Raw genomic sequence first — 13,645 nt, 5'->3', positions numbered from 1 at the left:
GTGGGGCATGTAGAAGTCTGCTCAGCCACGTCTTTTTTTGTTGTTTCACATGCTCCCCTCGTGTTTACCTAGCTTTTATGGCTACATCCTCTCTGTCTCTTCGGTAGCAAGGCTTCCTGGGGCACACACTATCTCAGTTCCCCATCTGCAGCGCAGGGAGGCCGTGGGGGACTACGAGTTCCTCTTGTGGCAGAAGTAAAAATACACAAATCGGTGATTGCTCTTCTTCCTCACATCACATGGCTGCATTTTCTTTTCAGCCACCTACTACTGGGACAGCTCAATGTTGGCAGTTGTTTCCTTGATAAGCATTTTGTTTCAAGGGCTAAGAAACAATTGGATCTTCAGAGAGATTCAAGGACCAGAAGAAGTCTGTGAATCTTCCTACCAGAACACATAATTTCAAGCAAACAATAACATGTACCATAGTTTATCCAGGAACAAAGCTCTCATTAAAGCTGTTTTTGTTTGGTGTCCACAATGCTGCTTGGTTTGGCAGCTCCTTTGGGGTGATGCACTCTTCTGTTAGAGTACAAAAAGGCCGTTCAGCATCTGCCAGTTTTAGAGGCCGGGATTGAAAGGTTCTTCTGCTGAGGATTTACTGCTGGACTCTTTCCATATTGTGCTACAGGGAGGTGAAATTCCCTGAATGCTGAAGATTGTCCTTTTGATTTGCAGGGAGCAATTTCTTGCAGTAAGTTACTGCTCCGTGCAGATGGTGCACCTTCTGCCTACATCTGCAGTGATGGGAGGCGATGGTAAATGTTGTGTGTCGTAAAGAAATTGGCTCAAGAGGGAGAAAAGGAGAGCAAGACCCGAAAAGTTTGGCAAGATGACAGTGAATAGAGGGAAACAGCTAAGAAGTTTTTGGTGGCTGTGCACAGAGTCCTCCCTCCCATCACCAAGAATTCAGGGGTCCTCAGGTCGCTAGAGCTAGGTTTGAAGGACTAGTAAGTGTGAGCACTTGGAGAACAGCAGCAGCAGTGATCGCAGTGCCGGGAGCAAGGTGGAGAGAGACATCTCCAAGGGCGAGACTATACTCCGTGTATTGTCATTCTGGAAAGGTACAGGGGAGTTCAAGGGGAATCGGCCAGTTCATGCAGAGTAGGCCACTGTGAAGGTTAAGATAAAAGGTGAGAAGCCACCTGTGTCCTGGCTATAACTAACTGGAGATGCTACTATCTCTTGCCCTCCTCTAGCTTCCCAAGAACAAAATTTGGCAAGCCTTTGGCACCCATGACTCTGAAGAAGGTGGACTTGCTGATGCTTATGGGGATTGAATGACCTAGAAGATCTTGTCTTAGGGAAGTGACCTTCCAAATTAAGGTCTAGGAGCTCTGGCCTGGTTCTCCTGTGTGCCTCCCAAACTCTGTCCTGCTCCGTGACCCTGTGTGCCCTACACAGCTGGTGGGAAGCTGAGCAATCCTCTTGCAGATTCAGTACACTTCTGTCTCGTTCCTTAGACTAGATCTTTGAGAAGCCCAAATGGTAAGGGGCTACAGGGCTTCAGGCTCACGCCGCTGCATTTAATGAGTTGAGAAGCAAATCTCTGGTAGAAGGAGTTTAAAGGGTGGAGATGCTTTGCAAAACATCAGTATAAAGTAGTGTAATGAAATTCCCTTCTGGTAACGTCCAGGACAGGATGCTGGGCACTTTCAGCAGCGTGAAACACTGAATTTCTGTTCCATAGCAAAGTTTCTGGTTTTTGTTTGGTGTGGTTGTTTTTTTGGTTTGTTTTTTTTTTTTTTTTTTTTTTGTTCTGAATGAGAACTGGGACAAAAGAGGACTCGGTGTTTTTAGGTTTATTTTTTTGTGTGTGTGGAAAAAGTTTGGACCCACTATGGTAAAATTGTGTTCCAAGATGAACTTTTCATATTAGCCTTGTATCAAATGAACCCGCTATAAGATGCTATATTATAAAATAATGAGTTGGGAAAAAACCCAAAACCCAATAAGGTGAAAAGTTGTGTCAAAATGAAAAAGTGTTGCATTGCCTCCATGTGAATGAAGTGTGTTTTTTCTGATGTAAAAATGTTCAAATTTTGCCCAAGTTGACATTTCCCAGAGAATTCTTTGGTTTTGAGGAAATGATGTGGCAGCGTTATGTTACTACAAATTTACTTTCTTCCTGCTCATAAATCAGTCATAAAATTTGAGACTTGTACATCGATTTGTACATCGTTACTGATAAATTGTCACTGAAATTTTGTTAGATCCTCTTCAGCCTTATGGTAAACCTCATCTCCTACCCTGGAGTTATGTTTTCCAACAGAAGTGAAACTAGAAAAACATGTACGTGCCATATACACAGACAGTTTATTCAATTAATAGGAGGGTGTCATTTCTTTGTCTAACTTTTCTAACCACAGAACAGTTTAGGGCTTTCAGGCATACAAAACAGAATATAGACAAAACTATCCAGACAGAAAAGTGTTACTGTGTGTGGAGAGAACAGCACATTTCTTCAGACATCTCTGGAGATACACTGCGCCCCATTCTTAATATCCTGTCCATGTTTTCAATTCTTTCAATCAGAAATCGAATAAATACTGGCAACTTAGCCCTGAACAAGCAACTGCCATAAAAAATTGCAGATCCTATATCTAATTATTTTGTATCTAGTACATTAAAAAAAAAAAGCTAGAAACGTCATTGTTTGTAAACGCTTTTGTTAACAGCAGTTTAGCCTTCATGCTTTTGTGGATAATTGGTTTTATCCCCTTCCCTGCAGTACTTTGTTTCCACCTGCCACTAAGAGACAGTCCAGTTCAGGAGTATACTTCCAACAAAAATATCATCTCAAGCAGGCTGGTTTTATCAGATTTAACAGATCAGTATCCTGAGTTCTTTAGTCAATATTCATTTCAAGTTTTTAGCTCAGAATATATTTTTCTTTCCTAGTGTTGAGCTAGTGTCTACTTAAACTAGCCAGAAGAACTTGTACGCAAACCTGATCTGTTTTAGAAGCTCTTCCAAATAAAACAACAATTTGACATGTTGAGCTTGTACTGCCAAGTTGGGGTGGGGGGAACCCAGTTTATCAAAACAATTATATTTTTATGTAGCCACAAGTACACTCATTCAGTTTGTATGACACTACATTGCCAAATAAGCTCTAGCTCTATTTGAGAAACAAACCGTGAAGGACCAGCAGAGCAGACTAGTTTTTGTCAATAGGTGGATCCTGGTTTTATCCTCCTATTTTTACCGTGCAGACATATGATTTCTGAGAAGGGCAACAGGTATTTCTTCTGTTCTCTCTATATTTTCCACAGCTGCTATGGACAGATGAATGAGTATGTTTCCACGGTTTGCTACCTTTCTCTGCCCCCTCCCCTCTTTCTGCTTCATAACATTGGTTGTTTTCTTGTGGTTTTCACTTTGGTGTAAGTATTGCACTAAAGCCATGGAGCTGGCAGTTTTGGAGAGCAGTTTCCCATCAGAGGTGTCAGGAAATAAGAGCAAGTTTGGGGCCAGACCGCTGCAAGCCTCGTGCAGGTATGATTTGTTTAGGCGGTAGAATATTATAGCGCCAACAGTGGATGATGCTTGGTGGAATAAGCAGAGCTAGGAAGTCAATATCCCCAGTATCTGCCATAATACCTGCAATCTCGCCAACACCCTTTCCTTCTCCAGTGTACCCATGCCAGCTCATAACTAGGGAGGTTTGTATCTGGACTGCATCCAGATCTTGTTAGGTTCCCTTCAACAAAGCAGCTTCTTCCTTCCCAAAATAGGTTCTACTCATTGATTTCAGATGGATCAGCCAGCAACAAAATGCGGTGACCCTTTCATTGGGTTTATGTTGGTCTTGCATCTAATGAGCTTTCTTTTCTTGCCTCTACAGATCCCTGTCGGTACTGAGGTAGAAGGGATGAATATCCTGGGACTGGTGCTGTTCGCTCTGGTTTTAGGAGTGGCGCTGAAAAAGCTTGGCCAGGAAGGGGAAGATCTGATTCGCTTCTTTAATTCATTCAATGAGGCAACTATGGTCTTGGTTTCCTGGATTATGTGGTAAGTGTGTGACTGCAGATACATCTGCAGCACAATATTATGCTCAGTTCAGGAATTTCCCTATTTATCCATCTCTTCAGCTTTTTCCTACCAGATCCCTCATCACAGCAAAAGTGGATGTCATGTTATCACATGATGGGATCTTTTCTTCTTGCTTGTGCCCTGTAATTAAAGTCACGCATAGCTTAAGGTATCAGTCTAGAACACTTCAGAGGGTTGCTTAAAAATCGTCTCCAGGACTCCTTTTTGATTAATTAGAGGAAAGAGGGCTTCCTGTTTCAAAGTAGCATAAGCCCATGGCTAGCTGTCATCATGTGCCTAAAGGCACTGGCCTTGAGTGAGTAAAGGAGATGTGAGGAATGTGGTCATGTGAAGGCCAGGGATGTTTGTGCTTGGGGTGTGCTTGCAAATGCAGTGTGTAACTAAAATCATCCTTGTAGCTTCTTGCCTTGATTTTTTTGTTGGTCAAAAGGTTACTTGTACTGACCTGAAAGACATCTGAGGAGATCAGAAGATAGCCCGCTCGCTGGTATTGGTTTGAGAAAAACCCCATTGAGTGCCTGAGTACAGAGCTCCATCTGTTAGCTTGCACCAAAGGGTGATGGAGAACCTATGATCTGTTGTGTAGAAGGGAGGAACAGTCTCCAGGGCTATGCTCGCCATCCTACCGAAACAGTAGTGCTGGGTATTGATTTTTTTTTTTTTGTCATTTTTATCAGCAGAGCCTGAGTTACACAGTGGATCTTTAAATCTCTGCACCTCTTCTAAGATCTCTTTCATTTTCTTGGGTGAAGCAGGAACTAATGTTACTAGCAGAGCAAGCAACTGTTTGTTTCTTGTTTGTGCTTTTTAGAGGTGCTTCTCTTCTCCATTTTATATCCCCGAGAGCAGGTATTTCCTAAGGCTGATTGTTTATTTGGTCTCCTGCCCGTTAATGAGCAAATCCATTATTTCACTTATTTCCCTGGACTCCAGATGTGTTTGTGGAGTGACTGTTGCTCTGACCAATCTCGCAAAGCTTTTGCCTCCAAAAAAAAAGTCTGTATGCTATCAACTGGAGTGCACTGAACTTTCTCACTAGTTCTCACTGAACTTTCTCACTGAACCACTCTCTCGAGTGGTTAAGGCCACCTAAGCTGGGGTAGGACTGGCCTCCTGAACGGAGGTAGGATGAACCTGGGCCTCAGAGCAGCATTGTGGCTCTTCTTGTGCAGCTGGATGGGCCTAGACTGCTTCTGTGAAACCAACAGTACTAATACCTCACAGGCAAAAATAAAAATACTCATAAGGACAGATAACAGTGGGACATTTCTCACTCCCTTTCCAATGCTGTTGGAGAAGCTATAAGCTTACCTTAGCATAGGTATTCTTTCTCCCTTCATTCTGCATTTTTCATTCTTACTATTTTTCTCCCTCTAAGAAGTAGAAAGGTTTTAACAAAACACCTGATTTTACACAGGCAGATCTCTGTTAGTTGCTGTCATAAGGGATTGAAAAATTCAAAGTCTCAAAGCAGCTTAAGTCTTTTACTCTTGAGTGTAATTCCTTGGACACTGAATACTGATAAGAACAGTTCTTGTATTCAGCTGATTACAGTGCTAACACTTCAAGCCAATCAGTTGGTATATAATCCTTTACTTTGTGGATTATTGGGACCACAGCTGACTCTTAACACTGCAGTGCACTGCAACGCTTACTTGTTCTCTTTCCTCCCTTAAGACTCTTGAGTCATCCTGATATTTATTCAAAATCTGTCAAGCTGCACATACTTCCCATGGGTGAAATCATACTACCAAGAAAAAAGGCAGCTTGAGCTTGTGTCTGATCCCATTCAACAGCCACTCTTGTGTTTAGCAGCACTTTGGTCTCAACTTTCAGTTCCTTCCTCTCCAGCCTCCCTCTTCAAGGGGCGGGATCCAGTCTCAGCTCTGAATCCAGTGTTTGTGTTTGCAGAGCTTGTTCAGGATCAGGGCTCGGCTAGATCTGGCTAATCAGGCAGTATGTTGCAGTGTTGGCAGAGGTGAAGTGGGGAAGGTTCAACAGGCTCCCCTCGCGATTTGGCCAAGGGAGGACTGAGAGAGGATGCTCACATTGATCTGGGACATAAGGAGGTGCTTTCTCCAGAGAACACAGGAGCTGCAGAACCAGAGGGAGAGGCAGGCTAGGATGAAGTGAGTGATCGCCTTCCCAAACCTTTCTGTGCTTGCTAAACCTTCCGAAGTTTGTCCTGACTCCACAGATCAGCTTTGCTGAACACAGGCATTGGATTGGAGCAGAGACTGGGAGAAAAAACATTCTTTATTCCGGAGATGTACAGGCACATCTTTTGTAGTCAGAAGTGTGCCTGGGGCAGGGTTTTGGAGAGCTGAGATATCTTCTAGTATTTCTTAATCTTAGAAGCAGAAATGGATGGAGCATGCATGCACAGCATCAGCAGAGGTACTCAGACACAGACATCCCAAGTAGAGCTTCAGAGGAACTGACTCTGGCCTGAAGTGATTCCTGCAGTTGATTTAGTAGCTGTTGTGCTGTAGGTGCAAAGGCAATTCTGTCTTTTCAGGGCTGTTTCCACCTGCACTGGGACCAGAGGTGTGGCTGTGGCCCGCAGGTGGCCCTGCCCCTGGAGCAGCTCCAAGTATTGCTGACAAAGGAAACCTCAAACAAATGCTGACGTCCTAAGACATGGCACGTTTCTAGATAGGGGGCACGGGAATGTATGCCTACGTGGCTGTTGGCTTGAGGGAAGCTCTGGAAGCCTGATCATTTAACTTAGTCTTTTGTAGGCAAATAGCAGAGCTAATTGCTGTCTTTGTCATGTGCATCAGCAGCCTTTAGCTGAGCTCTTGGGTATGGGCATAGCTTTTTCTTTCCTACACTGAATATGTTGGCACTCGGTATGTCTGCCATTTTAATGACTTAACTTCATACTTTTGCTGGTAGTCACCACATGTGTAAGATCCTACTCTTCCAGCCCTTTCTCTGCTCCAGTGACGTGATACTGCTTCTTTTTCTTCCCTACCAGCTGCCGTCCCTTCAGCAGTGACTTTAGCTTAAGGTCTTTGCCTGCCTTCCTCCCCGAGGGACTAAAACTCCACACCGGTGTCTTGTCCTGATAGCTTCTGCCATCATTTCTGCTTCCCTCTGGCACTTTCCTAGCTGTACTTTTGAGGACCTGGGTGAACAGAGCTTTTTCAGTTTGACTGCTTGCCTTCTACCAAGCGAGAGTTAGAGAGGCCTTCCAAATTTGCTAAACCTGAGTGTGCAATGAATAAGGCACTACCCTTCAGTCAAAGCAGCATATTCTTTAGAAGACTGTTATCTCCAAGATGGAAAATGGCATATTTTTCAAGGCTTTTTGTTTGTACTTAATGACAGGCAATGTTTCTTTACACAGGTATGTACCTATTGGTATTATGTTCCTTGTTGGGAGCAAGATTGTGGAAATGGAAGATATTGTGCTTCTGGTGACAAGTCTGGGAAAATACATCTTTGCCTCTATTCTGGGCCACTTCATCCATGGAGCAATCATTCTGCCGCTTATTTATTTTGCATCCACGCGTCAAAATCCATATCGTTTTCTCTTAGGACTTATCACACCTTTTGCCACTGCTTTTGCAACTTGCTCCAGGTGGGTTTCTGTGCTTCTTTTGGGAGTATAGCCTGGCTATATTTGTCACTGTAAACTGGTTGTATCCCAGCACCAAGCTGTGTTGAGTTTTAGGTGTGAATATTGTTCCTGAGATTGCAGAAAGAGACTTCTGAGCATAGAGAGTCTCACTGCTGTCAGCAGCCTGCCATACAGCACATAGTAATAATCAGCTGGTGAAAACAATTCCTCAAAATATTGGGACTGTAGCATGATGCTGAGTTGAAATTTTTTTGAGGAAAAGGTGAAAGTGTTTACCTTAAAAAGATCCCGTTAGGTGTCCTTTGAACTTTAAGTAAAGTGAGGGTCAGTAGTGAGGTACTTCGTCCTGAGAAGTCTCGTTCTCCAAGTTCAGAAGGATCTGGAACAAGTTTAGACTAATTTTGCAGGAGCAAAGCAGACTGACTAGCTAGCGTAAAGGGACATAACATTATTGATTTCAAAGATCTGGCTTGATCAGCTTTTATTTGTCATAACCAAACTATCAAGCATGTCATTTACACTCTCTCAAGGGGCAAACACCTGATCAAATATCGTAACTATATAAAATAATTTCAGATCATCTCCAAATGTAGATGCATATCTGTCACAGGAGCTGAAGTACACAAAGTAGGAGAGGGTTTATGAATAAAATCAGTGTAATTTATAATGCAAGAAATAAATCCAACAGTGATTTTATTTATTATTTGTCTGTTCATTTGAGAAGGTACTAGTACAATGTTAACAGAGATTGCTGTTGCATCAGTTGTGTTTATATTGACCTCTATTGGTGTGGTTTTGTGGTTTGAGACTTGATTATTTCGCAACCCTGTTAGGCCGCATACTGTGTTAAGTCCTGAGTTCTTGCTTCTGGGAGATTAGTGTCTTTACCAGCTGTTTCTGGAATTGAAGCAGAACATTAAATACTGCTGCTCGCGACCAACAAGTAGGGTCCCTCATTTTTATTGTGACAGAGAGGAGCTATAAAATGGCATCGTCTTGACAGTCCCCTGTGCAGCACATTAGAAATATGAAAGCATGAGACATTGACTTTCCATTCAGTGCACCCTGATGCTTTGTGTTTGATTTTTTTGTTTGTTTGTTTGGTTTTTTTTCCCCTGTTCTGTGTTTCTAGCTCAGCTACTCTCCCATCGATGATCAAGTGTATTGAGGAGAACAATGGAGTCGACAAGAGGATCAGCAGGTTTATCCTTCCTATTGGGGCGACTGTAAACATGGATGGAGCTGCTATTTTTCAGTGCATGGCAGCTGTGTTTATTGCTCAGCTGAACAATGTCGACCTTAACCCTGGGCAAATCTTCACAATTCTGTAAGTTGCTTGCTATTGCAACCACATCCTTCTGGCCCCCTGACACATTCAAGCCTGTGGTCTCTCTGTTAATAGCTAGCAGTTTGCATTCCACATCTCTGACCTAAAGCTTGCAAACTGCTATGAAACATAATTATAGGGTGATTAAAGGATGGAGTCTTTCAAGCTTTATAAGATTTGCCAGAATCTCGTTTTAAGAAAAGGTGGGACCTGGGAGGGGTAATTGAATTCTGAAACAGACTTTGAGCTGTTTAAAGCTGTTTTTCACATGAAATTTCTCTCCTTCCTTAAGCATCTTACTCCCCCACCTTCCACTTACCATTAAGCTGGGTAATTGAGGCATGCTGCTCTACCCAGAAAGCTACCCCTGATTCCCTCTCCGGATGTCTTAGAAAATCCTCCTGCCAGATCCTCGGTCCCTTATGTATCAGTTTCATACTAAAAACTCTACTCCTGCTTACCTTTTCCCTTCCTACCATCGCATCACTGGTTTCCCAGGTCAGACTCATTATCATTCTCCTCCTAACTGCTTTGCTCCATTATCCCTTCCACCACCTCCGTCCTGCCTCCTTCTCTAGGACTCTCTCCCCTCCGTGCTTGGAATATTCTTCCACTTCGCATATCCCATGAAATGTCAGTTTCTTCATTTGCCTCCTCAAAAGCCCTTAAGTGAGGATCCTGCAACGAGTTCTAGCCCCTCACTGTGCCAAGAACCCATAGCTGTATCCACCAGATGCCTCCTAGGGCTGGTTCCTAGCCCATTTACCCTCCCTGGCCAGGTTTTATTTCCTTCCTTATTGCATTTCCCAGTATATTGTTTGTTTATTTAAGGCAGGGCTGGGGCATTATTTTCTTTGTGGATGGCCAAATTAGCCTTTCAGGTACTCTTAGTGAATCAGATGTTAACACAGGCCCGAGGATTATGTCATGATAGCCCAAGGAAAACTCAGTTGTAGATGTCTGCATGCAAAAAGGTGTGTGGTCCGTGTCTATAGCACATGCACAGCAGGTTTCCGGCTCCTGATTTAGTCCGTGTTTGAATGCAAAGGAGATGGCAGAGAAGGGACGGTACCCTGCATGGCAGGGTTTACCTTTATACATTTGGGGCCAGGAAGTGTAATGCACTCTCGGCATATTTGAACTGATACATGACTTGGAAATAACTATATCCTGCTGCCTTACTAATATATATGTGTTGGTTGTTGGGTTTTTTGTTGTTTTTTTTTTTCTGAAAAGGCAATCATGATATTAAACACAGCCGTTGCCTTGGTAGCTGCTGTGGATGCCTGCTGAGCAGCTGTGCGCTGTACTCATTACTTTACGTCAGCAGGCGGGAAAGAGTTTTCTTGGGAAACAAATGATCTGTGTCTCCCATGCTGTAGAGTTTGTTTACAATTCCCATAGCGGGGAAATATGTGACCTAAGTGTAGAAGAGGAGTGCTGCGGAGCTCCTGCTAACCGGGTACACAAATTGATTTGCAGCGTAACAGCTACCGCATCCAGTGTGGGTGCAGCCGGGATCCCAGCCGGAGGAGTCCTCACCATTGCTATCATCTTGGAGGCCATCGGACTTCCAACCAATGATCTCTCCTTGATACTAGCGGTGGACTGGATTGTGTAAGTACTTTAGGCCACACGTATCTGCCGTTGCATGACAGGTGGCATGTTCAGCTGGAAACATGGGACAGGGTAGTCAAAGTAGCACAGTATAAAATAAAACCCTACAAGATAAAGCTGCCTACAGGACAGGTAACTCTTGACAGATAATGGAAAAGGTGGTCCCTTCTCAATTAAAGCAGTTAGTATGCTAAAATCCCTCTTCAGCTTTTTTACTCAGCCTTTATTGAAACATATTTCTTCCTGTTTTCAATACTCTTTAGAAGGATTATTAAAAGTTTGTTCAGAAGGTTTTGATATTGCTGGAAGTTAGTTGGATGCTAGGAGGGAAGGGGAGAAAAGGAAATTGAGTCTGAATAGTGGTGGAAAGCTTTCTTGGTCACATGTGGGAAGCGGTCTCCATCAGAAGTTGTTGTCAGATATTGTTTGAGCTATTTTTATAGTTCAGGACTGGTCAAAGCATCAACACAAGCATCACAGGTGCCATCCGGTGGCAGGGCAGAGACACAGAGGGTTTGGGGCACTCATCACAGCTGTGGGCAGTGTCATGGCTGGAACGTGCCGCTGGGAGTCACAAGTTTAGTACATGGTATTACCATCTTTTCTTTCCATCTTTTGGGAAAGAGATAAGAGATCAGACCTTTGCTCAACTCCTCCTCTTCTCTCCAAGAGCCATTCTCCTCCTTGAAACATGAGAGATTATCTCCTTGCCAAGCTCCGTTTGGAAGAGCTTATCTCACTGCTTAGTGTAGTTATGTTAAGGCCTAAATTTACCTTCTGTACCACCTAAATTAGATTAAGGAAAGCCTAGAAAATTTGTTTTGCTTAAAGTATTGGGGACCCAGCCACAAGTGTGTGACAAGTGTAAATACCAAGTGCAGGTGGTTTCTTATAGCTTAGATGATCCTCATGGAAAAGGGTATCTCTGCTTTTCCTTGAACAAGCCTGGCTGGCTGCTCTTCTTCAAATACTAGAAAATCAAACTTAATCAAACTTAGGATTTAAATGCTAGTGAAGTAAGCATGATCTGATAATTTAAAAGCATAATCTGCTTCCAAGCCATCTGGTTGAAGTCGGGTAGTGGGCTGAAAGAACCAGTCAGTATGTGTCAAACGATCTGAATGCCATTGCGGATTTTTTTCCAGTAGGTGGGTTTCTGGGCAGTTCCTGGTTTAGACTGTGCATAAACCCTCTGCATTGCTTTTTGGAAACACCAGCCTCTCTGTATAGATGGTGTACTTCCACAGCAGATACGGAAATTAGGATGCCTGAGGACTCTCTTGAATTCCAGAGGCTGGGGAAGGCGGCAGCTGTATTACCTCCTTCCCTTCCCACATCACGTGTGTCTGTGGAGCATAATCATATTTCTACTGCTTCATTAGGGCCTTTGAACTCTTCCTTGCTGTCACCTCTTGGGGATCAGCCATCTCCAAAGGACAGGAGAGACAGGCAAAGCAGCAGCTAGCTCTTTGTATCTCATCTTCCTCAGGGATTACAGTAGTAGCTGTGCTTTCTATAAGCTGTACTTACAAGTGCCTGGAGGCAAGAGTGAAAAAGCCTGTGTTGTGCTGGCTGCCTTCGTTTCAAAATATGTAGCATCCCTCTGTGGTCAACACTGTTGTTCTAGTCAAGGAACTCAGCCTTGTGGTAACAAAAGGGGAAAGGCGGGAGGGAAGAATCCCATGTCTTGTTTTAATGCCAGCTGTTTAATTACCAGAGAGGACCACAGTTACAAGTGGAGCATGTGTTGAAGTTAGGCTGCAGAATGTCTAACAGAAGTCTCCAAAGGCACATGAAGAAATTGTTCTTTTTTATTGACCCATAAACCTCCTCCGTTAGATCCTAGGACATAGTAGTGTTGTGTTGTAGTAGTGTTGTGTTGTGTTGTGTTGTAGGACCAACACAACACAATGAGTCATTCTGCCTACTTTTGAAAGGACCCCTTAATTAGGTGTCTGGGTTAAGGTATGAGTCTCTATAGTTAAAAAAAGAGAGCTGGCTGAATAAGCCCAATTAAGTTCTTGCTCTGAACTCGCATTTGAAAAATGCTGATTTGGGGAAGGGGAAGAGGAAGGAGGTGGGCTGCAAAAAGAAGGATGCCTGAGAAAGAGTGGTACCACTGTTGCAACCCACTGAGAGACCAGAACCAGTTGATAGTAATGTTTGGGCTGACCTTAAACTAGCTCCAGTGCACATTTTTAGTTCCGAAATGGTGATGATAGTTCTGTGGAAAATTCCTATGGTAACAACATCTCCCTTGTCTAGCTCCACTGATGTTAGTGGATGAGCAGGGGTGAATCAGATCCCCTTATTGTGTTGTAACTCTCTTAAGCTAAAAGCCTGCTGCTTTTTTTTTTTGTTTTTGATCTTAACCAGGGACCGAACCACCACAGTTGTGAATGTGGAAGGGGATGCCCTTGGAGCGGGCATCCTTAATTACCTGAATGAAAAAGAAAAGAAAGAAAAAGAGCAGGAGCTAAAGGAAGTCAACGTAGAAGCAGTTGCTAACAGCAAGTCTGAAGAGGAAACATCGCCTTTGGTAACCCACAAAAACCAAGTCTCCAACACAAGCAGTACAGCAGACCCTGAATCCAAGGAATCAGTATTGTGAACTAGAGGCCGTTCGTCAACACATGTCCTAGAGGTGCACCAGGGACTTTTTAAAGCACCTAGACATTTGCAGTGCTAACAAGGGCTGTGGATGGCTCTTGAAAGTTTTCAGTTCCAATCTGTTTTGAAATACGCTGGCCTGGGGAAGGGGAGGGAGGTGGGGTGGGCAGAGAAGGGGTGTTGAGAAAGAACACTCTCTTTATAATAGTATTTTGATAATTCGTATGTGTACATGTATATGTGTTGCACGTGCATGCACATATACATGTATGTGAAAACAATGCCATTGAGACTTCTGGTTTTAACAAGACTTCTGTTAGTAAAGGCTCATGGGTTGGAGACTGGGAAGTAGAGAAACCCAGTATGTGCTTATTGTAGGGAAAAATTAGTAAGCTTATTGTGCTGCTGTTCAAATGGAGGTGCAGTCTAGAAACTCCAGAGTGGGTGAA

The 13,645-nt window shown here is 43.4% G+C and overlaps 1 protein-coding gene across 2 annotated transcripts in view; it reads left to right on the top strand.

Moving 5' to 3' along the window:
• The window catches only part of SLC1A4 (solute carrier family 1 member 4), a gene marked incomplete at its 5' end in the record, with an annotated part of 28,041 nt that extends 14,706 nt beyond the window's left edge, over positions 1-13,335 (top strand). Inside the window, 5 exons of one of the 2 annotated variants that reach the window (XM_082481010.1) lie at positions 3,848-4,014; positions 7,409-7,642; positions 8,775-8,969; positions 10,452-10,586; positions 12,963-13,335. In XM_082481010.1, the coding sequence (XP_082337136.1) occupies positions 3,848-4,014; positions 7,409-7,642; positions 8,775-8,969; positions 10,452-10,586; positions 12,963-13,197 (966 nt within the window). In that variant the 3' untranslated portion in view covers positions 13,198-13,335. Of the gene's footprint in view, positions 1-3,847; positions 4,015-7,408; positions 7,643-8,774; positions 8,970-10,451; positions 10,587-12,962 lie in introns of those variants that run through there. The other variant, XM_082481011.1, reaches the window with a different exon arrangement.
• Positions 13,336-13,645: the final 310 nt, after the last annotated feature.

This window comes from Vanellus vanellus, assembly GCF_965231255.1.
Source record: "Vanellus vanellus genome assembly, chromosome: 3".
Lineage (NCBI taxonomy): Eukaryota > Metazoa > Chordata > Aves > Charadriiformes > Charadriidae > Vanellus > Vanellus vanellus.
This window is presented reverse-complemented; position numbering and strand designations above follow the sequence as displayed.